Raw genomic sequence first — 25,427 nt, 5'->3', positions numbered from 1 at the left:
TTTCTTACTGCATGCACAGCATGTATAACTGCAGTTTTATATACATTAGTACATGTATAGTCACATCTGTTATACATTTAACCTTTAAATTAGTATATTTATATCAACAAAACACTACATTTTATATTCTTTTCTATGTAACAGATTTGACACTGCACATGTAAGAGACAGTATTTTAAGAAACTGTTTGTCTTTTGATAAACATGCTGTTCCTGGCTGGTCCAAAGGTAGTGATCTGAAAATATAAAGTACAAATACTAATAGAGTAAGTACAAATACTAATATAGTAAGTACAAATATTAATAGAGTAAGTTCCAATACTAAAATAGAAAGAACAAATATTAATATAGTAAGTACAAATATTAATATAGTAAGTACACATATTAATAGAGTAAGTACAAATAATATTAATACAGTAAGTGCAAATGCTAAAATAGAAAGTACAAATACTATAAAAATAGAAAGTACAAATACTAAAACAGAAAATACAAATACTAAAATAGAAGGTAAAAATACTAAAATAATAAGTACAAATACTAAGATATTAAACTACAAATGGGTCAATAACTTTAATTGTTTTTGCATAGGCGGTAATGGGAGCATTTTTGTAGCTCAGTCCATATCGTAAACTTGGATATGTATGATAGCTCGTTTCGAAGCTGTGACATTTTAACATGTGTGGCAAAGTTTTAGGGGTACCAAGTGAGATTACTTTTTCCGTAAATTTTCAAACCCTAACATACTTTAGTGATGCGACTCCTCGTGTTAAAAAATATTTTTAACGAAATAAGTTCTTTGAAAATTTAATACTTTGAACACATTTAAAGTCATATGAAACCTCAAATTGAAAGAAAATATGCATATGTTTATTTAAAACTAAATGGATAGTTTTCATTATACAACTTATGTACATATACTTTTTTCTGAGGAAAATTCTTTAATTTGTCCACATATAGAAGAAGTTTACTTATTTTTAATTGCTTGCTGCCAGGAAGCAATTCGCCGACATTTTCCGTATGCATAGTGACCTAAGCGTGACCCTCCTCGTAAAAAAACGGTTTTAGCAATACGCATGAATCTGTCATTAAAATAAACAATTGATTGTATATGTTAAACACGTGCTAAATACCCATGCTTTTCGTTGATTATTTACTATAAGGTGACAATCGGTAAACTTCGGCTTCAAAACACGACATTTTAATGAGTAGTCATATTTGTTAAATCATAACAGACAGATAGAAAAAAAATTGACGATTATACGATATATTTGCGTAAAAAATGATAAAATCGTGCACAGAGGACTAAGTTTATGATATATATGTTGTATACAAGTTGTAATGTTGTACAAATTATAATTTGTACAGCATTTTTGTACAAGTTATCAGTGTTTTATGACCTGCTTGATGCAAGCACACAGTCTTTTGCTTTGCATATTTCTGTCAATTTTTCACAACTTCATGATACAGTCTAATACTGAGCATTGATACATAAACATTATAAGACCTCACAAAGATTTTGTATCGATATGAATATGGTATAAGGAAAAAAATAAAATTAGAATTTAAACCATTCAGGTATCCTCATTTCAAGTTTGAAGGCAAGGAGAATAGCACTAAATGTTAGGTTGACGTATATTTTTTTGAATTTAAAACATTACACTGGTACATTTTATAAGTTAAACCTGTATCACCTGTTGCAAGAAGGTAGGTGGTAAAATATAACTTATACAAAAACCTTGTACAAATTATAATTTGTACAAACTTACATTTTGTACACAACATATACATGCATTGGTTCAAGAATTGGATGAACATTATTTTTCACCAGCCACTCGTTTCTAATAGCTCCATAGTTTTTACACATTTATTTTATATTCCTCTACTTAACTAATCACTACAAATGGTTAAGCTCAGTCATTTGTAAACAAGAATGTGACCTAAGTACAAGGATGCCCAATCCGCACTAAAATCTCTAATTTGGCATTAAAATTAGAAAGGTCATATCATATTAATATTTGTACTTAGTATAAAATTCAAGAAATCATATAATAAAGTACACAAAGTGGTACATCTAAAAATGACAATAATGGTAGGTAGTAGTAACTTTAGTCAATTGTTCATGTACAAGTCAAAATAGATTTATTAAATTAAACGTGTTCTTTTATTTGACTGTTTGACTGTTTGACTGTTAGTCTTGAACAGCGGTATACTACTGTTGCCTTTATTTTATACAAGCGAGAGGTTTAGCTTGCTATAAATCCAGGCTGAATCCACATTTTTTTGCATAAGAAAATACCTGTACCAAGTCAGGAATATGACAATTGTTATCCTTTCGTTTAATGTGTTTGAGTTTTTGATTGTGCCATTAGCTTAAGGACTTTCCATTTAGAATTTTCCTTGGATTTCGTTATATTTGCTATTTAACTTCCTACTTATTATTTACAGAGTTTTATGTACTGTAAATTCAGAAATTAAAGTGTGCATTTATTTTGAAACTTTTTGAGAATGGACAAAAAAGCAAGATTAATTATGGTGATTTCAGGAATAATCTGCATACAGATACATGTTTTTATCCTGCAATTGGGTGTCGTACTATACAGATACAGCCCTACAGATATCGCTATGCTGTATCTGTATACTATACAGATATCACTTTAAAGCTCCGCCCACTGCCGGACTGAGTATTGTTTGAACCTGTGTGACCTCAGAATGTGTATTCCAGTTGCATTCCAATGACGATGACAATTGTCGATTTCTAAACTTGAATGTGTATGATTGTGTTACAAAATCAACCATGTCAATTTCAGCATGCATGTTTAGTGAATGTCAAGTCTGAAGCGTAGGACAACTCGTACACTTCTGTTTCAAATTTGTCAATGTTTTGTCATTTGTTTTTACTGTTGAAATTAGTTGTTATGTTAAAATAGATAATTATTCACCTGGAGCGATGTATTATTGTTGACCATTCGAGATCCTTTTTTGCGAACCCGTCTTCAGCGTAATGTGTGATTTTGTTATTACTACGCGGGCCTCAAGGGATTACAAATCGAAAATAAATGCTAAATATGTTAGTTTTTGTGTCTTTCAAAACACAAACAATATACAGAATAAATTTCAGGATAAAGACAATAACTGTTTAGTGTCTTTAAATATCAGCTGTATTTGTACTCGGCTCGAAACAGGTGTAGTAGCTCGCTAAAAGCTCGCATACACCTTGTTTCCTAGCCTCGTACAAATACAGCTGATATTTAAAGACACTAAACAGTTATTGTCTATGTATATGTATCAAGTTAATATGTGGAAAAGAAATCTCTATACAGTAAGTGACTCACTGTCCATATTCTAACTCTGTGAGTCTTGGCTCTTAGCATTATGACAGACAGATGAAGATATGCATGGTTAAGTGTAAAAGGGGGCATAAAAAGTTGGATGCGAAAAAAAAAAAATATTACATGTTATTTATCACAGCTGAACTTACTTGGTAGGTATTTTGTTATGGTCTTCTAATCTTTCCAATGCTGAAAAGCAAAATCAACTTCATTGTACAAAACAATTTTTAATTTAAGTAAAGACCAGAGATTGCTGCAATTAAAGACCTGCCGACTTTTCTAGTCTTTTCTTTCTTGTAAATGACTACCAGTACTACTACTGTACTATTGTGTCTTATTTCTGATGCCAGGAATCCATAATGTGTATTTATGTGTAGTTGTCAACTATATAGAATTAAATGGGAGCCAAATATATGGAAATTTTCTTTAAAGATATTTGGATATGTAAGATAGTGAACAGATATTTAAAGAGTGCTGGAAGATACCAAAGAGATATTCAAACTTATAAGTCAAATACAAATTACTATGCTATGGCAAAAAAAAACCAAGTTAAACTGATGATACCCCTGCCACAACTGGATAATTCTAATAGTATTAAAATATGTAAGTTATTCATAAAAAAACCTGATACCAAATTTCAGAAATCCTTGTAATGTAGTTCCTTAGAAAACTGTGATGATTTCTTTTTAACTTGTATGTAATGTGTAAAATGATGTTAGCATAAACAGGAAGTTGTTGAGTGAAGAATCTGAAAACACATTACAGGGTATAGCCGACTCTGACATGACCAAAAATATTCATGGGACAGACAGACAGATGGCCAGACAGATATGAAACAGTTGACCATCATTTTTTTTAAAGCAGGGTATAATAATGAAAAGACTTAAACAGTAGTCTACAAAACTTAACAAAGAAAACTAAATACTAAATAAAGCAAACATAAACCTCACCAAAATTGTGAAAGGGTACAGATTCTTCTAACAGTGGTTTGATTTACCTGGTTTATTTGCTCATAGATAGGCATTGCATATCTAAATACCAAAGTTCTGCTTGTACTGGTTTAAAGCATATATATATGTATTACCTTGACAAGAGGGATCCTCAATAATGATTGGTGGTAGACTAAATTTTTCCACCACAACTGTTTGTGTTGCTTTATCGGTCACCTACAAGAAAAGTCAGGCATTTTATATTTTGTCAAAACTTATAAACAAAATAAATTTTATTACTTATTCAGACAATTAATTTAACTAGAAATATTCAGAATATATTTGAATTATTAATTGATTGTTGCTTTTTTAAACATTCAGTGGCAACAATTTCATACATTGATTGATGTTTTAATACCACTTTTAAGGGAATACGATACAGTAGCAGGGGCAGATAATAATGTTTTCAAAACTTTTCGTGTTGTTTTCGCGACGTTGGTAACCAGAAGGTTGTAATTTCACGATGTTTCTAATAAGAACGTTAACATTTCGCGACGTCGCTTTAAATGAAGTCATATTTTCGCGGAATATTCACTGACGTCATAATCAGGTTGCGCGAATTTCAAAAAAGTACCTGCTAAAAAAGCGGCCATGTTGTTTCTAAAAGACGGCGAAATCCGCTGAAGAGGAATGAGATCAAAGGAAATACTGGAGATGAACAAAAATAAATCAAATACAACTTTGCATGACGAATTGAAAAGAAAAGGTAAAAGACACAGAAGAGAGTTCTGACAGTATAACATGGAAAGACGGAAGAAAAATTGTGGAGCTTTTTAGTCTGGCAAAAGCACTGAATAACTGCCAAAACTGTACGGCCAAACAGAATCCGTTCAACGTACTAAGAGAAAGAAAAATTGCAAGGATTTCGGAGCTATCCTACTATTCGTTGCTTAAACTATAACAGGCTGAATAACATTTTAACAAATAAGACACATTACGGAACAAAAGAACCTGCTATTTTTGACATCAGCACAAACATGACAAAAGCTGCAATAGCTAATTATGAGTATAGATTTTATATAGATTGGACCGTTGGTTTTCCCGTTTGAATGGTTTTACACTAGTAATTTTTAGGGCCCTTTATAGCTTGCTGTTTGGTGTGAGCCAAGGATCCGTGTTGAAGGCCGTACCTTGACCTATAATGGTTTACTTTTATAAATTGTTACCTGGATTGAGAGTTGCCTCATTGCCACTCATACCACATCTTCTATATATCTATTAATATCTGCTTAATGTCCAGGGGCAAATATTTATATTTTTTATATCCTTTTTTTATTATGAAAAGGTTCCTGTCCAAATTCCGTTTCGTAAATGTTTAGCCTCATGTTTAGCACAAATGTTTAGCGATTTTATGAATAACCATCTTATGAATTTTTATGATAAGTATCAACGCTTTGGAAAACACCTTCATATACTTGACAGCGTAGTCGTGTACGGCGGGAATGATTACACGACGTTGGTGCGATTAAAACTTTATATAACGTAATTTAGCGCCATACTGACAGACGTCGTAAAAATTTAAGGTATATGGCTTTTATTGAAAAAACAAGCACATGGACCCATATTTTTTTCTTTTGGAATCAATCAAGTACTGTTTCAAGAAAACTCCCCCAAAATTTCAAGAAAAAATCAACGATCAATTTTTTTCTGCACTTCCCAAAAGACGCAAAAATATGGTCAATTTCTTCATTTCGCATATATCAATCTAAATCCGGAAAATGATAATTTGGTTTAACCTTAAACTTGTTCCAGCATGTAGCTGCCATGGATCAAGGGAACGCTTTACAAAAAACCCGGTTAAGTTATGACTTTTTGTTCAAAAGTATTGTTACTTTCTTTAAAAGTCATTATTTATGAATTTTCGGGAATTTTCTTCCAAATATGCAAATTTCGAACCAAATTATCTCAAAAAGTAAGTCATGAAGGTACTTTTTTCTTTTCATATTTGGAAAGTACACATTAAAATTGACCTACTATCAAAATTTTAGGAAAAAATCAACGACGGATCTCTACTGTATCGTATGCCCTTAAGCACCATTTTCAGACTGTTTCGTGATGGACAGTTTCTATTGGTGGAGGGAGCTGGAGTGCCAGGAGAAAACCACTGACCTTCAATAGGAAAACTTGCAATTCTAGTCAATTAAGGTTGGAATCAAGTTGACCCGCACGAGCTGGATTCAAACTCACAACCACAGTGTTGCCTGGCTAGTGATTACAGAATGCAACTACTTTTTGCAATGTTAAAGTAAGAGTTATATTGAGTACTTATAGTAGCCGCATCTTGGATATGTGTTTATTTTAATTCAGAATATTATCTTTTTTAGATTTGCAAACATAAAGTAAAAAATCAAAGCCAATGCTGACTTCTAAACAAATTCTGTGATTTTTCCAGGGGAGATAACTAAATGTACGTAGTTTTTAATTCTATAAAAACCCTCATAATTATATGCGAAGTTCGTCAACATTTCAAAATTCTGTCCTATCAATTAGGATTTAACCTAATTCAGCGAGTACTTTTAAGGTACTTTGTATTCATTAGTAGATATATTTTTGATCAGTTACCTACCCCGCCCATCCCTTATTTTTTATTACTGGTACTGTACTAGTGAGTTATTTTTATTTTTATTACAAATTTAACTTACCAGTATGTGGGTTATTTTGGAAGGGCCCGCAAATTTGTATACTTTATTTCATGTATATGTATAAATTATTTGTTAATTAAATGAACTTGTACAATAATTTTCAGCAAAATAAAAATTACCAGTAATATTGTAACATAGCAAGAAAATAAGACTACAAATACCTTTTTTGTCTACAAAGTATTTGATCTAAATAAATCACGTGAAAGTGATTATGTTCTGAAAGATATTTTTTGTTTGTTTTTTATTTGCCGATGACTGATTTTTTTCAATAAGAAATTGTGAAAGTTAAAACCTTCATTTCTAAAAATATGCATTTTTTTTTCAAATGAATTTTGAAACTAATTGTTGAACTTTATTTAAAAAAAATCAAAGAAACTATGTCAATTATTTCTACGTCCATCATCAATTAAAAGTTTATCTTCAAAGGCTTAACACTAGACTTTAATTTGATGTCCAGATATGTGGAATATCTAATCATATATATGAACTGCAGTCATTTTTCTTGGGTATCATTTTTTGTGGATTGAGGAAAACTTTCATTTTTGTGGATATTTGAATTCATGGTTTGACAAATCTTTGCATGCAAAGCCTATTGAAAGTTAGTAGTTTGTTGAACATTTGAACTGGTGGGTTACCCTTACCCATGAAAGTTAGTATCCAACAAATAATGATGAATCCACAGTATCCCATATATTTTCTCTTTTATAATCACCTCAACAGAACTGGGATCTGTGTCTGCTATACAACATTTATCATCATAGGTTTTGGATGCTTTCTTTATGATTTGTCTAACATGCATCCCTTGTTCAGTTAAAAGTTCCTCATATCTATTCCTAAAGAATCTATCTAAAAAAATGTCAATATATTAATCACTAGCAATACAATAAGGTTTATACATAACACTACACTTTTCCTCATTACTTCCCTAGATCTTGACAGACTTAACGTTTGTGTTGCTCAGTTTTCTTATGAAGTATTTCATGCACTTTTTTGCTTTTTTGATGTCATACATTTATTGCCATGACCATGTCAATTTCTCTTTGCCTTAATATGAGTTTCGGATGTCCTCTTGGTATTTTCCAATTTGTATCATGGTAAAAAAAACCAACTGAAAGCAATGCTATCATTAACTAATCTGGCTTATATAAAGTTCATTAAAATTTCCCACCCACTACTGGACCATATGAAGATTATAAGCTGTAATTACAGAAGAGGATTTAGTTACTGTCAAAAGGTATAATCTTTCTAATGGTATAATCTGTGGAATGTGAAGCTTTATTAGAATATTTTTTTTATTGTACTGCTTTTAAAATAAATCTCCCCTAATGAGCCCAAGCTTAAATTTAGCAACATTCTCCTGTAGGCATACCACCATGGTACCATGTTAATAAGTTTTAAAATAGAATGTGTTATAAATGATATGATTGTATTTTAGGGGAGCCATACTTTTTAAAAGCTATGGTGATATTTCATAATAAATAATGGTGGGAACATTGTAATAAATACATGTAGGCTTGCCTTTTGGCAATCTGATCAAAATCAGATTTTTTTGCCCTGTCCGATTTGTATGTTGCTGGTGAAAGTTCTGAAAACATCCTAATTGAAGTCTTGATTAAATAGCTTTTTATGCATTTTTTTAATCAGCCAATCATTTTGAGTGACAACATGGCATTTTGATTATTAACACAATTGGTTGAAAGTTTTGCTGATTTATTGTGTAATCAACTGACATCAGGAGCCTGTAATCGAGTGGTTGATGTATGCTGCTGTGTTACATATTTGTTTTCATTCTTTCTTTTTGTACATTAATTAGGCCATTAGTTTTTTCTCGTTTGAAAATTTAACATTTGTGATTTCAGGGCCTTTTATAGCCGACTATGCGGTATGGGTTTAGTCTTGTATTATTTTAATTTTAGTTTCTTGTGTACAATTTGGTTATAAGTATGGCGTTTATTATCACTGCACTAGTATATATTTGTTTAGGGGCCAGCTGAAGGACGGCTCCGGGTGCGGGAATTTCTTGCTACATTGAAGACCTGTTGGTGACCTTCTGCTGTTGTTTTTTATTCTATGGTCGGGTTGTTGTCTCTTTGACACATTCCCCATTTCAATTCTCAATTTTATTAGCTCATTGTTGAAGGCTGTAGTCACCTATTGGTGTTAATTTCTGTGTCTTTTTGTCTCTTGCGAAGAGTTGTCTCATTGGCAAATATACCAAATTATATCATATTTATATTATAAAACATGAATAAACCACAAAACTATATTGTCTTGCTCAGTTGAGAAATGTTTACCATACGGTTAGGATTACCATGGTAACCATGTCAGGAAATTAAATAATTAAACAAAATTGAAAATATTTTGCATTTTACAGATAATTTTTGTTCTATAGTAAAAAATACCAAAATTTTGAAAGGCAAAGATTTGATTGGATGATAGAAAGTTACTAAACACCACCTCTTATGGGATTGACTTAGTCTAACATGGACAACAAACAAATAGAGTGAAGCAAAGTGAAAGTTCTGATTCTAAACAGATAAGCCTCTAGGTATCAACCTTTTATCAGTATTTTATGGAAATTGTTAAGATAGGAGCATGTGGAGCAGGATCTGCTTCCCCTTCTAGAGCACCTGAGATCAACTCGGTTTATGGTAGGGTCCTTGTTGCTCAGTTTTTGATAAAAAAATTTATGTTGTGTATTGTGTACTGTTGTTTGTCTTTTGATCATTTTCCTTTTCTTTGTCATGGTATTGTCATTGTGCGGTCAACTATTAAGTTTGAATGTCCCTTTGGTATCTTTTGCATATCTTTTACAAAGTCAGAATTAAAATTACCAAAATGAAACAGTAAATCTTCCATTTCATCATCCCCATCAAAACAGTCTTCAGCATACTCAACATCTGTGAAATTTATATTCTGTCCACTGTCTGTCTTTAATGAAAATATATCTCAGTCAACATACATTTTTCATATACATGTACATGTATACATATTATTAGAAATACATAAATACTCAAGATAAGCATGTTTTACAAAAAAGTGCAGGACAAGTACAATTCTCATGAAAATGTATCTATAAGTCAATATTGTATAAAGCTTATGTAACCAAATAAATTGCTTTGCTCAGCACAGCTGGATACAACAGCAGAGGGTCAACCCTGAACAGTTGGGACGAAAATGGGCACAATATAAGCACTTGATACAGGTCTGAATTTGGATTGTGATGATGTGATCATATATTTAACACATAATAGGTTTGACTTTCTGACACAGAAAAACTGTTGTCAAAGAACTTAGAATTGGTTTATATGATTTCAATTTATATTCATTTTTTTTTTGCTTTTGTGCAATACACTTTGCTGTTGCGAATTGACCATTTTTTCTTTTAATTTCTGAAATCTGACATGAGAAAAAAATTTCCCTCACACAATTTCTGGCTTTTTTCTCATTGTTGAAGGTAATACAATGGGCTATAATTGCTTACTAAAACTTAATTTTTTTTCTCCGGTGGATATTTGTCTAAAATAATAGCAATCATACCAGATCCCATTTTATTTTCAATAAACAATCGTAAAATAAATATTAAATAATGACATTTCCATACAACCTAAATTTCAGAAATAACTATTAAAATCTTTCTGACGATTATCAACAAATATCTTTCAGAACCAACATTTGAAAACTACTTACTAGTTCAAAGTCAACCAGTACACCAGTATAGTTTTTACAGTTCAAGTATGATGGTAACATTTATTTTCTCCAGTGGTTTGATTTTGTATGACCATGACATGAAAATATTTTTTTCTCACTTTCCTCAGAATGATTTTTAAGCTGTTTTTTTTATATACATCTTTATGAAACTGTTTACTGTTACAATTTTTTTTAAGGTCAAGACTGAGTGCACACTTATCTTTTCAACCTCAGTTACATACTGAATTATATAACTATAGTTCCAAGCTGTAAGCCTTTTGTTCAATGGTGTGTATTGTCTTTCTAATATTTGTGTTTGTTAAATAATTTATCCTGTAAGCAGTCTGTTATAAATTAGTTCATATTTTGATTTTCAGTAGCATTTATGTTTTACTTTTAGGTAAGGGTCTATTCTATGACCATATTAGCCTAGTTTTACAATCATTGAAAAAATATCCCCATCGAGAATGGTATGTACAAATCAATAATAGTGATTGAAGGGAGCACTTTAAAATAGTTTAATGCAATAATAAATTTAAAAAGTAGTGAAAAAATAACAACTCGCTAAGTATATAAATGAATATTTTTTTCACCTTACAGTAGTTCCACTGAAAACTGTGTTATAAAACAATACCACTATATCTGTTCCTATTGGAACAAATTTTCTGTTATCTTTATTCTGTTCAGAGATGGGTCCGATTACATTCAATGTAATTGATTAAATTACAATTACTTTGTCATTTGTACGATTAAATTAAATTAATGATTACATCATTTCTGAAAGTATATGATTAAATTAATGATTACATTGGCAAAGTAATCATGATTACATCTGATTACAATGAATTTAAAAACAAAACATTTTGAATGATGACTTGATGTGAATGATAAACATTCAAAATAACTATAGCATTTTTGAGAAAGTATTTTATTTGGTTCAATTATAAAAGGATAATTTCAAATTAACTAAACTTCATCTATTTAAATAAACACCAAATTTCACTACATATATAAACATTACACTTTATCACAAATGATCTCTGAATTATTTTGTATAAAATTTAATAAAGATATATCATAATCAAGTGTTTTTTGTTTGTCTTCTGACCTCTTTCATAATTTATATATATATAAATATATGTATTCCAAGCTGCAGTTTATGGAAGTTTAAATATGGATGAAATAAAGTAACCAGTTAAAACTATGTTAAATTTTAATAGAAATGTTTAATCAAATTGTAAAAAATATGTAAGTAATAAAAATCATTGCATTTTACATGTCCAGTCCAAATACAAAAAAAATTAAACAACATATTTGTCCAACTTTTAATTTAGTTTGTGCTAATTAGATAAATTTTCATGTCTGATTTATCTTTTATCATATATATTTCCCTACAGCTATACTCAATTGGTAATTGCAATAAAAACAAACCTTAATTAGTCTCCTACTTGACAATTCAAAAATCACAAAAATCAACAAAAGATTTTCATTTAGGGTTAAAGAAAAGTATTATTTGAATATATAACAGTTATTATCAAATATTGATATGAAGATTATTATAAAACGATGAATATACATGTATGTACAATATCTTTTACCAAGATAAAAGGTATATGATTGTATTAAATGTCTCTGCTTAGGCTAGTGATGACTTTTCAATACTGTAACAGTTTATTTTTTACTGAAGTAGACATGCTTAAAGTAACCAAACCATTTTAGTATGTTAAAAATTTATCAAATATGAATAACAAAGAGGTTCATTTAATGACCAAAAACACAATTTTAGATTTTTTTCATTGTAATCAGAATGTAATCAAAATGTAATCATGATTACAGGGTATTTTGAAAAGTAATTGATTAAATTAAATTACATTTAATCAGATTTTTGGCTGATTAATGATTACACAAATTACTTGAAAAATTGTAATCAATTACAGCTGATTAATGATTACAATTACAATTACCCCAAGTCTGATTCTGTTAGGAAAAAATACAGTAATCTTTGTTCCAGTGGTAGTATTTGTTCCTGAGGAAATAATGTTACAGAAAATTTCTTCTACTTCTAACTAAAATTATGAAGGAAATTCTATTTCATAACGAACATATTCAAACTATTAACAGAGCTTCTGGTATAATAATGAATGAACAGTATTAGATCTAACCTGTGATCCCTGTTGACAGCTACTGCATGCACTATGACTAGAATATCCCATATCTGTATCTCCAGGATCTAATGGTACAGAGAATGTTGGACACCATGGCTGTGTCCCTGACCCACTTGGGTATTGGTGCTGTTTTGGATCATGTTGATTAGAATCCTCATCAAGATCTAAACTAAAGTCATCAGAACATACATTGTTGTTTTTGTCTTGGTCCATGTTTGAAGAAAACTGAAAAAAATATTTAATTAAAATTCATGACAATGTCACAGTTCATATGGCACTTCTTTTGTTTGTTGATAAAGTTTGATTTGGTCAGTTTTTATAGATATCCCCTGTTTGAATTTACCTTCAGTATTTTTGGTATACTTTTCACGTTTGATTACAATGTTGACAGTGGTTAAGAAATGTTGACACCTGGACTTCTCTGTTTGGACAATTAACTGGACTTATGTTGAAAGCCCATCTCATTGTCTTTCCACATCTTCTTATTAAATACTAGAAGTGAAGTTTAATCCACACAAGGCTGAATTTTAGGTGGAGACTTGATAAGTTAAGACAATGTGCAGAATTATGATTTGAAAATGTGAAGGTACATAAACTCTTATTAGTGGTTCTATTGTAGTATCCAGTCCCTATTATGCTTTGATTTTAAAGTACAACATTTTTCAAAGTAATTTCGAACATATTAAAGAAGTATAGTAGAAAAAGTGAATAAGATAAGACAAGTTATCTTTTTTTTCAATAATTTTGTCTGGCAAGGAATCTCATTAGCACTAAACTACTATGTGTATAACCTTTATAGTATTTAATTACAAAAAGGTTAAATAAAACTACAGGGTATAAGATGTAACTTAAGTGTTAATGATTACACTTTCGTAAAGAACAGATAATCATTATAACTCTTAAGGTAAGCATCTTCAAAGGTGCTTTAATATTGACATTAGACATTTTATATAATTTGCACCTATGATGTCAACCAACATCAAACGTCACAAGTTTATTAGCATTTCATTTTATCTAAGTACATGGTGTAAGTATAACGTCACAAACTTTGTTGAAATTCTAACTGCCTTTTATAGACATTCACACTGTACAAAACTGTTCTTGTTGATCAGTCTTTATAGACTTCTTTGTCTTATAGTCGTTAATAGTTTTTTTTGCCCCCTTTTTTTTGTTTCTCTTAGAATTATGAGTTTTAAATTGTTTCTCTGGTACACGAAGTGATCTCATTTTGAAACTTTAAGAAACATTGGTGTCCAAAATAAAATAAAAAATACATAAAATTATCTCCCTTATTCAATTATTTCCCATAGTACCTCTTTTGGATGTAAACTATCAGACACATCTTGTTGGGTCTCTGTTTCAAGTTGTAAAACATCCTTATCATCTTCAATTAAATCACATGAGTTATAAGTTGGTTGGTGTTGACTGCTTACCTCTATCTGAAAGCAAACCAGAAATTTTAAAGATGTTATATCCATTTATACATTTCATGTAAAGTTCCACTTTTCGTAGTCAAATCTACCTAATATATAGTCTATGTAATTTTATCATATTTTACTGTTGCTTTTATAATTTTTCATGTAAGGATTCATTGTTACTTTAAAAAAATATGCATAGTAGTCAACAGAATTCAAATATTTTTAATTAAGAATTACACAGTGTACAAGCGGACAGTGACACAAAACGGAAGTTGCTGATCTGTCCGACGGCGATCGGCTCGTTGTTTTTCAAAAAAATATAGAATATCAACACAAAGTGTCCCATAATGGATTGTTCAGCAGCTCAAGGTAAGTGAATAACTACAATGATGTATTTTTGACCATTTAAAGCTTATTTTATACTTTTAGCATCAACCGTCTTTTTAAAATAACTCCTGATCATGAAGAGGGGTCAAAATTTTGCGATTTTTCGAGTCATAAATCTTAACAAAACTCCGAAAATTCAAACATTTTCAAGATTTTTAATCGATACATAGTTGAATAATCATATTCCGCATACACACACAAAAGTTTGGTTCATTTTTTTTTATTATATTGTCACAATTGAATCTTTTCTATTCAAAGTGTACTGTCCGCCTCGTTGCCACCGTATGTTTTCATACTGTCCGATTCGTTGGTCATATTCATGATCGATATCTTAAGCAAAAGTAAGATTGAAACATGCAATTTATCCACATTCATGACCGATTTCCTAGGAAATATCAACATTTATAAAATGTTACTGATTATTACATATAAAAAGCATTGTTAATGCATGCACATGAAAATTTAATATACGTTTCTCTAGTTTGTTTTAGGAAAATGGGGCACGTAGGTGATTTTTATGGTATATTTATTCATACATTCATGTGGAACATTGTTATTTTTATCACTTAAAAACATAAATAGGGGTAATAACTTTTCATGAAAAATACAACCATGCAACAAAAGTTATTTCTAGGCCTTTTATAGCTGACTATGCGGTATGGGCTTTGCTCATTGTTGAAGGCCGTACGGTGACCTATAGTTGTTCATTTCTGTGTCATTTAATTTGTTCTCTTGTTTAGAGTTGTCTCATTGGCAATTACACCAAATCTTCTTTTTTATATTTATAAACGTTTGACACAGAAAATCAAAACAATAGTTTTTTACACGCAGTTTGCGTCTAATTTCACCAATAATCAAACAAATCTCATGGCTTGGAATTCAAGTCAAAAAGAATCAATTGAAAAGTTACGGTGTACTTGAATGGTCCATGAGTTTGTTTTCCTATTGCCTTAGTAGAGGTAAGAATACTTATATACACACATTTAACATGAAGTATGCGGCGAAGCCTTTCTTGTTAAATTTTTTATCATAACTTGCATTTATTCTGTATGAGTTATTATTCAATTCTTATATGTACAAATCATCGATTAAATAAATTAATATGAATACATTCACGTTACTTAATACATGTATTTGTAATCGCTTAGGCAGTTGCGGATCCAGGCGGTCGGGGGTCCGGGGTTGGGAACCCTAGTTACTTTTTTTTTTAATCTTTCATCTGGGTATGAATTCTCTCTAAACAATTTGCACGAAAACAAGCATGTTGTACAACTATAAGGATTACTAGTACTCATCATGTATATCTGAAAATATAAGCAAAACATTATTTAATTGATGTTCTTAAGTGCGCTGCATCACTCACTATCATCTACTGTTGTTTTAAAATAACTTTTAAACAAGAATGTGACCATAGTACACGGATGCCCCACTCGCACTATCGTTTTCTATGTTCATTAGGCCGTAAAATTGGATCAAAACTCTAATTTTGCATTAAATTAGAAAGATCATGTCATAGGGAACATGTGTACTGAATTCACCATGCATTTATTAGAATATTATATCGGTAGAGAATCTAACAAAAAGGTCCGCAAACGATGAATACGAGCAGCAGACATGAGTAAAGGTTCTGGAAGAGTGACCAATGTCCCCCTTTAATTGACACGAGATCCAAGCTGAATATATAATCTATAAATATTTTCCATATATAATCATAGACAGTATCTGTGTTGAATAAAGTTTAAATGTGGATAAATTGCATGAACCAAACTTTTGTGTGTGTATGCGGAATATGATTATTCAACTATGTATCGATTAAAAATCTTGAAAATGTTTGAATTTTCGGAGTTTTGTTAAGATTTATGACTCGAAAAATCGCAAAATTTTGACCCCTCTTCATGATCAGGAGTTATTTTAAAAAGACGGTTGATGCTAAAAGTATAAAATAAGCTTTAAATGGTCAAAAATACATCATTGTAGTTATTCACTTACCTTGAGCTGCTGAACAATCCATTATGGGACACTTTGTGTTGATATTCTATATTTTTTTGAAAAACAACGAGCCGATCGCCGTCGGACAGATCAGCAACTTCCGTTTTGTGTCACTGTCCGCTTGTACACTGTGAATTAGGAAAATTGAAAATTGTACATAGAGCAAAGAGAAGGTATGATATGGTCAATATTTTGGTTCCTTGAAGTAAAATACCACAAAGTAGTATAATCATAACAAATCTCATTATGTTTACAAATACATCACCACACTCTGAAAAATATATACATTTATCTAAATTAAATCTTACAGCACATTTGTGTTTTCTGCCTAATTGTGACTTCCTGTTGGATTAAATGTGCTGTTAACCTCATAGCCAAAATAGATCCATAAGAAAGTCGAGTATGATCTGGCAAGTAAAAAACATATAGCTACTTTATTTGCCTTATTATATAATGTCTGCAATTCAATAAAAAATATATGTTGAAACTGAAATAGCGGCAGTGCACTTAAAATATTATGCTAAAACAACTGCATAAAAAATAAAATCACAAATCTAGTTTATGTTCTGCCATTGAATACCTTTACATCACTACATTCCATTGAATTTTTATCATGCGAGTGTTCTGCAGCACCCTTTTCATTTGGTAAATCTGCCTCCATCATTCCCTCTAAAGCAGTGTATGGTACAACTTGTTCTGAACTGAAACAAAAAGACCTGATGAGAACTAGAATGTGTCTACTAAATAGCTAATATAATTATACTCCTTGTCTTATCAGAAGCCTGTGTAAATCTTTAATTTGTAATTTATACATTATTGTGTGCAACTGATTATATCATTAAAACAAATATGCTTGAAACTGAGATATAAAGTATGAATACATATCAATTATGATATTTTTAACTTGCCCTATACAAATATATGTTGATATATATTATGAGCATGAGCTTCTCAAACAGCAGAACTGGTTTATTTGCATGATGTTTGAGAACGCAGTCAGATTTTTTCAGATTTTTTTTTTTCAAAACCACATATTTTCTAGAAATATTTTTTTCGCTCCCTAAAGATTATTTTTTAGTCAATTTAAAATCTATACGAAATAGTTCATGCAGTAAAAGAAAAAACAAAAATTAGTTTTTTTAAAGAGAGCCAAATTTTTGGTGCAGATCACACCATCTTCTTTGATATATTTATACACAATATTAAAGTAGTTTCATCATCCAGTATTATGCCACTTGTTATGTTAACTTTTGTTATTACATTGATGCTTCAATTACATGTACATGTACCTGTTAAATGTTTTCTGTGAATGAAAGTTGTCAGGAAAGGGCATTATGTAATGCGGTCATGTAGCTTACAACCTGAAAAAATAGTGATGTAAAACATGTACTGGGCCAGTTTAAACTGGTCTTAATTTATACATATACAATGTAATTCAAATTTAAACTGATCAGTGAAAAAATCAATTACTGTAAAAGTGCTGTGATTTTTTTTAACCAAATAATGATACTTTTGTGGTACATGTGGTAGGTATATTTCTTAACAAAATATGTTTCTTTAAAAAAAAAAATTTTGTCGACAGTCATGACAGTTACACCTGGGATCAACCCAGATTTTAATTCATGTTAGTAGGGTAATTGGTGTTGCTCAGTCTTAAGTTTTCTACGTTGTGGTTCACTTCTCAGTTGTTTATTTGTTTTGTGCTATGGCATTGACAGTCTGTTTTGTGCTATGGCATTGACAGTTTGTTTTGAACTTATATGTATGAGTTTGAATATCCTTTTTTTATCTTTTGCCTCCTTGTTTTCTAAGAACTATCCTGACTATCATTGATTAACTTAAATTCATTTTTCAATATCTCTTAAAATAAAATTCATTTTTCAATATCTCTTATAATAAAATTCATTTTTCAATTTCTCTTAAAACAAAATAAAATTTGAAGACAATATAACATTATGTAGATTCATATTATAGTTAGTCTTAGATACATGTATAAAACATTTGTTCACTTAATTAACAGGAATACTTCCTATATGTAGGCTTTTAGAAGTTGTAGGAACAAATGTCTTTGTGTAAAAAATATTTTAAAGTTATGAAATATTCTTATTTTCTGGAGAAAGAGTGGTATGGATGGGTTGTTTCAAAGACTTTTGAAGGAAGGACCACATTCTGTTATTAAAATAGGGAACAGCCATGAGCTTCACAAAAACTCTTTTGACTTAAAAATGGTGTCTACATGAATAGGTCTAACAATACTAAAGAATACTTATGAATGCAGTTGAAGACATTTATATATATAAACTACATTTTCTTTCAAAAAGTCCAGTTCAAAAACATATCCTAGTGTTATCGGTTCTCAATAGTGTAACAAACTTTTGCTCCGAGGGCCAGTTCAAAGCTGAGACATTTTCACATATGTGGTTAAATTTCTGGGTACAAAGTCAGATTACTTTTTCCGTTAATTAATAAACTCCGAGTATCCTTTTGTAATGCGACTCCTCATGGTAAAATTTCCCATTTTCAACACAATAAGATCTTTGAAAAATTTAATACTTTGAACACATTTAATAGCGCCATAGTTTTACAAATGTACACATTTATTCTGTGTTCCCCTACTTTCTAAATTAACACAAATGGTTAAGCTCAGTAACTTGTTTATCATAGAAAAGTGTCAAATATCACTACACAGTGATTTTTTGTTTAAACGTGACTTTTGAGTTCCTCATTTCAAGGCACATTAGGAATATTGTCATAGTTCTTGATAGTTGTGAAAAGTATAGTATGGCAGGAACATATATATTGAAGGGACTTGACACTACCTGATTGTAGTCGATTTTATCGTCAGGGCCAAAGTTAATACAGATACGATACGGAAATGAACAAGTGTTTAAAACAGATTCGCTGTTATCCTTATAATTTCTAATATTATCAATTTTATGTAACTAGTTTTATCGTGATGCAAGTGCATCAAACTTGTATTCTGTCAATTCAAATTTGATAAAATCGCAAGCATTTGATCACAGAAGTGTGAAAAATGCAAAACCAGGTAATAAAAAAATGGCGGCCTTTGTCGCGATGATTTACAAATTCTGAAACTATTAAACAGCACTTCACATCAAATATATCAAACTTATTTTGGTAATTTTTTATGACAAAATAACTAAATGATAAAACTTGTATCTATTTTTGATCAGAGTTATGTAAAATTGAGAATGGAAATGGGGAATGTGTCAAAGAGACAACAACCCGACCAAAAAAAAAAACAACAGCAGAGGGTCACCAACAGGTCTTCAATGTAGCGAGAAATTCCCGCACCCGGAGGCGTCCTTCAGCTGGCCCCTAAACAAATATATACTAGTCCAGTGATAATGAACGCCATACTAATTTCCAAATTGTACACAAGAAACTAAAATTAAAATAATACAAGACTAACAAAGGCCAGAGGCTCCTGAATTGGGACAGGCGCAAAAATGCGGCGGGTTAAACATGTTTGTGAGATCTCAACCCTCCCCCTATACCTCTAACCAATGTAGAAAAGTAAACGCATAACAATACGCACATTAAAATTCAGTTCAAGAGAAGTCCGAGTCTGATGTCAGAAGATGTAACCAAAGAAAATAAACAAAATGACAATAATACATAAATAACAACAGACTACTAGCAGTTAACTGACATGCCAGCTCCAGACTTCAATTAAACTGACTGAAAGATTATGATTTCATCATATGAACATCAGGCACAATCCTTCCCGTTAGGGGTTTAGTATCATACCATCATAACATATATGAGAAGAACATAACCCGTGTCATGCCAACAACTGTTTTTAGAATAAATGCGTTTAGTTCCGATGCAAAGACCTTATCAGTGACTCAATATTAACGCCAAAATATGCAATCTTTAATGACTTGACAACAGTATCGTAATTATATCCCTTCTTAATAAGTCTATTCAAAGGTTTTGTAAGTTTCTGAGGTGAATACTGACACCTTTGTGCTTTATAAAGAATATTTCCATAAAAAATTGGATGTGAAATACCTGAACGTATTAGAAGTCTGCATGTTGAGCTATATTTACGAATGATGTCTTTATACCGATGATAAAATTTAGTAAAAGTTTTGACTAGTTTGTGATATCGAAAACCCTGGTGTAATAATTTTTCAGTAATACATAAATTTCTCTGGTTAAAATCTAAAACATTGTTACATACACGAGCGAATCGTACAAGTTGAGATATATAAACACCGTAAGCTGGTGACAAGGGAATGTCACCATCTAAAAACGGATAATTAACGATAGGAAATGAAAAATCATCCCTTTTATCATAAATTTTAGTATTCAGCTTTCCATTAGTGATATAGATATCAAGATCGAGAAAAGGGCAGTGGTCATTGTTAGTATTAGCTTTATTTAAAGTAAGTTCAACAGGATAAATTTCATTAATATACATACTGAAGTCGTCATTATTGAGAGCCAAAATATCATCCAAATATCTAAAAGTATTATTAAATTTGTTTATCAGATGTTGTTTCGATGGGTCTTTGCATATTTTTGTCATAAATTGTAACTCATAACAATACAAAACAAGAGGCTGTCACAACGACAGCAAACCGGATTTATTAATATTTTTTTGTGTCCTGGCAATATCACAAGAACCATTACTGATGAATGGTGAAAGTGAAAATCGTCAATATCAAATTTGACCTCCATTTTGTCATCAGTATCAACATATTAAAATTTGAAAAGCTTAGATTGAATGGTTCATGAGTAAATGCAACAACGTGAATGGAAACGCCATTTCACAATCTTTCAAGAACCATAACGTCTGAACGGTAAAAGTCAAAATCGTCATTATTGAACTTGACCTCTATTTTGTCATCAGTAACAACATATTAAAATTTCAAAAGCTTTGGTTGAATGGTTCATGAGAAAATGCACGGACATGACTGGAAACTCCATTTTTTAATCTTTCAAGAACCATAACTCCTGAACGGTAAAAGTCAAAATCGTCATTATTTAACTTGACCTCTATTTTGTCATCAGTAACAACATATTAAAATTTGGGAAGCTTTGGTAGAACAGTTCATGTGTAAATGCACGGACACAACTGGAAACTCCATTTTTCAATCTTTCAAGAACCATAACTCCTGAACGGTAAAAGTCAAAATCGTCATTATTGAACTTGACCTCCATTTTGTCATCAGTAACAACATATTAAAATTTGGGAAGCTTTGGTAGAACAGTTCATGCGTAAATGCACGGACACAACTGGAAACTCCATTTTTCAATCTTTCAAGAACCATAACTCCTGAATGGTAAGAGTCAAAATCGCCATTATTGAACTTGACCTTCATTTAGTTGTCAGTAACAATATATTAAAATTTTAAAAGCTTTGGTTGTACGGTTCATGAGTTAATGCACGGACAACATTTGATTGCCGCCCGCCCGACCGCCCGGCGTACATCCCCAAATCAATAACCGACATTTTTGTCACAAAAATCCGGTTAAAAAGGTCCCCAATAAGTGGTGCACAGTTAGTCCCCATTGGAATTCCGATAATCTGACGATATCCCCAAAGCGAACAAAAATGTTATCTAGTAAAAATTCAAGAGCATATATAGTATCAAAGCATGTCCAATTAACATAGGTTTTTTGTTTATTGCTACTAAAAAATGACCTAAAAGAGTTTGAACATATATATTCACATTCTGATTTTTTGAATGCCCATTTAATTAGGTGTGTGAATTTTTTCTTAATGAGAATGTGAGGCAATGTGGTATACAGGGTAGAAAAATCAAAACTTTGAACAGATTCAAAATCACCAATATAAGCATGCAATTTATCAAGTACTTCCAACGAGTTCTTGACACTCCAAAAGTAATTTATTCCACTATTTTCGAAGGCCTTATTTGAACAATTTATTATCAGGTTTTTAATTGTACCAAGTGTGCTGGTAAGAAGAATAGACAATTTAGTAGTTGAACAATGGCTTGAAGACGAAATAAATCTATATTTGTAAGGGGTTTTGTGTAGCTTCGGAAGCCAATACATAGTTGGAACTTTCATTGTATTTAGCTCTGCTTGTAAAGCGGTGGCTAAAAGTTTATGTTTGTTACAGATTTCGTTTTCTGAAAATGGAGTCAGTTGGAATGTTGGTGAATTGGTGATTTCCTTTTTCAGAACCTCAATGTAAAATTTACGTCAAACAATAATAATATTATTAGCAGCTTTATCGGCCGGGACAAAAACAAATTCCTTGGCTAGTTCTTTTAGTTTATGTTTGATACGAGAAATAGGTTTATTGTGGTTATTGTTAATAGTAAAATGTTCTTTAAAATGTTGAATACGTATATCAACTATCTTCATTACTGAATTAAAAAAAGAGTCCAAAGATTTTTTGTCAGCTTTTTTCCGTTTTATCCATTTCATACAGTAAGTATGGAGTGAGTCGTGGATGATATTACGACACTCATTCCAATTAATAATAGACGGGGGAAGATATTTAGGTCCTTTACTGAAGAAGGATTTTAACTCTCGGTCTTGAACGATGTTAAGATCTCCTGTTATAACATGGGAAATGGGTCCATAAATATATTCGGAATTACTGCAATTACATGAAGTAGGTGTATTTTCACTGATATTAACATCTTTACACAATTGACTATAATTAAACACAAATTTCCGGGTAGATTTCTTGTAAATATAACAAATAAGAGGTAGCTCAGTATTGTCAAAATATCAAGGAATTTGTTCTTTAACAGAATGATCGTTAAATATACCGGCAATATTTACAAAATCAAAGCCTTTATTGACATACTTAATTTTAATAAAATGTTTTTTATGATCTTCAGGGCGATCAATTTTGGGAAATAATTTAGAATAACAATATGCCATAATAATTTGAACAATTTCATACTTAGGACTGCTATATGAAATTGTGCTGCAATCCTCCAAAATTTTATTTAACTTATTAACCGGTAACGAACAGAGTTTAGTTAACAGATAATGTCTGCCGTTGTTTTTTGAAATAGAAATTAGGTCCGAAATATTGGTATGATTGGCCCGAAATTTTATGTAGTTTATTTATTGAGTAGTTCCTATGATATTTCAGTCAGACGCTATCAAAATCCAAAAATCTAGGGAAGTCTTGTAGAGTCCGAGATTTTATCAATTCTATACTGAAAAGCATATCAGATTCATTTCCTGTTAGATAAACTGTTCCCAGAGTATGGTCAGCATGTCAGATATACATTTGTAAAAAGAACATTTAAAATTACGCAAATTGAAGAAAAGTATTCATTAACTATCATTTGTCTCTAGATACATATTTTGTTAATGAATTTTAGCCTTATCGATCAATCAACGCAGCTTTAACCAATACATCTATCCTAGAAATTATCACTGAAGGACCAAAATATGCATTGAATATTTATATTGTTAGTACCTCTGAGCCAGTGACAACTCTACAACAGATTTATCCATCGGATCACCAGCAGTGATGGTGATACATGGCTGGCTGTGTACATTATGTATACAACTCGTCTAAACATCAACCCAACAATGTTAGATCTGTAAATTTGCTTTCGCAAAATTTTTGTTCTTCCCTTGCCAGGATTTGAACACATGCTACTGAGATATCGTGACACCAAATTGTAAATATATATTTTAGATGAGGGTTCGACGATTTACAGAAAAGAGCGATGATTTACAGAAAAGTACTGAAAAGAACCAAAAAGAACCGAAAAGGACCGAAATGAAAATCAATGTTTTTTTGTAATCGAAGGAAATTAGAAAGTTGCAAATCATTGAAAACCTTATACTGTGACAGGACTTATTTTAACTTACATGTGAAAAAAAATTATTCACTAAGGGCTCCTAGTAATTTGTTGGGGCCCCTTTATAGCTTGTTGTCAGTTGGTGTGAGCCAAGGCTTCCTGTTGAAGACCGTACTTTGACCTATAATATTTAACTTGTTCAAATTATGACTTGGATAGAGGGTTGTCACACCTTCTTACATCTACGTAAACAAATATTTAAAAAAATGATAAGATTAAAATCCTTGATGAAAAATAAATAATAATTTAGCATACATATATTAAAAAATATTACTAAAAAAACAAGTTATATTGTTTCTTTTTTGTAAGTTCACATATCCCAATAAATGCACAATCTAAATTTGAAATATAATTACGAAGAATTGTTAACAATATAAAAAAACCGTGTATATATACATTGTTTTAACTTTACATAATAAATATATCCTCTTTTCGGTTCTTTTCGGTCCTTTTCTGTAAATCGTTGGACCGTTTAGATGATTTTAAATTATTGAACCAATTCTTATCATTCAGCACTTTTTTGAGTGATTTTGGCTGTGAATATTTTATAAAATTGTTTAAAGGTTCATCATAACCTTTTAGCTAATATGGCTGTAATTACACCAAATTTTACTCAGATGAACCTTAAAATCTGGAAAAAACCTGTGTACAAGTCCTTTGTAGAACCTTAAAATTGAATAATGCTATAGTAATTCTGTATTCTGTGATATATAGTAACCTCAGTCTTCAATCTCAGCCTTGGGTAACGATAATTTAATGGTGTTCTCTGTAACAGGCAAGATGTAAAAATCTGGAAAAAAAACTGTTTACAACAAGTCCTTTGTAAAACCTTAAAATTGAATAATGCATTAAACAATTACAATATGTTTTCCCTTGGATGACGATAATTTGATGGTATTATTTGTAAGGCAAGATGTAAAGTGACAGTAAGTTTTAAAGTTTTGTTGCTGCTGCTGCAAGAAGCTGCCATTCGTAGTCATTGTAATG

At 30.9% G+C, this 25,427-nt stretch overlaps 1 protein-coding gene across 2 annotated transcripts; it reads right to left on the bottom strand.

Annotated features, from left to right (window-relative positions):
- Window positions 1–25,422, bottom strand: LOC139491656 (uncharacterized). 2 transcript variants are annotated; one of them, XM_071279447.1, is made up of 10 exons: window positions 25,301–25,422; window positions 17,898–17,969; window positions 17,189–17,309; window positions 14,128–14,253; window positions 12,812–13,039; window positions 9,794–9,890; window positions 7,672–7,805; window positions 4,413–4,494; window positions 3,478–3,517; window positions 1–235 (listed from the first exon to the last, which is right to left on the bottom strand). In XM_071279447.1, the coding sequence occupies exons 2-10, from the start codon at window positions 17,939–17,941 to the stop codon at window positions 115–117; spliced, it is 993 nt and encodes a 330-aa protein (XP_071135548.1). In that variant the 5' UTR covers window positions 17,942–17,969; window positions 25,301–25,422; the 3' UTR covers window positions 1–114. The 2 variants fall into 2 exon arrangements, with proteins under 2 accessions (XP_071135548.1, XP_071135549.1); XM_071279448.1 differs by lacking the exon at window positions 25,301–25,422 and adding an exon at window positions 25,159–25,284.
- Window positions 25,423–25,427: the final 5 nt, after the last annotated feature.

The sequence above is a fragment of the Mytilus edulis genome, chromosome 10, assembly GCF_963676685.1.
Source record: "Mytilus edulis chromosome 10, xbMytEdul2.2, whole genome shotgun sequence".
In the NCBI taxonomy this organism is placed as follows: Eukaryota; Metazoa; Mollusca; class Bivalvia; order Mytilida; family Mytilidae; genus Mytilus; species Mytilus edulis.
Note: the sequence above shows the minus strand (reverse complement) of the source record. Positions and strands in the feature narration are given on the sequence as shown.

What these genes read in the sequence shown, in the direction of transcription:
- LOC139491656 (XM_071279447.1), bottom strand. Translation starts at nt 17,941, where the DNA reads ATGCCCTTTCCTGACAACTTTCATTCACAGAAAACATTTAACAG. An exon ending in GCTGTCAACAGGGATCACAG is followed by an intron (nt 9,891 to 12,811) that starts GTTAGATCTAAT and finishes TTTTCATTAAAG; the next exon opens with ACAGACAGTGGACAGAATAT. An exon ending in AGATTTACTGTTTCATTTTG is followed by an intron (nt 7,806 to 9,793) that starts GTAATTTTAATT and finishes ACATTTTTTTAG; the next exon opens with ATAGATTCTTTAGGAATAGA.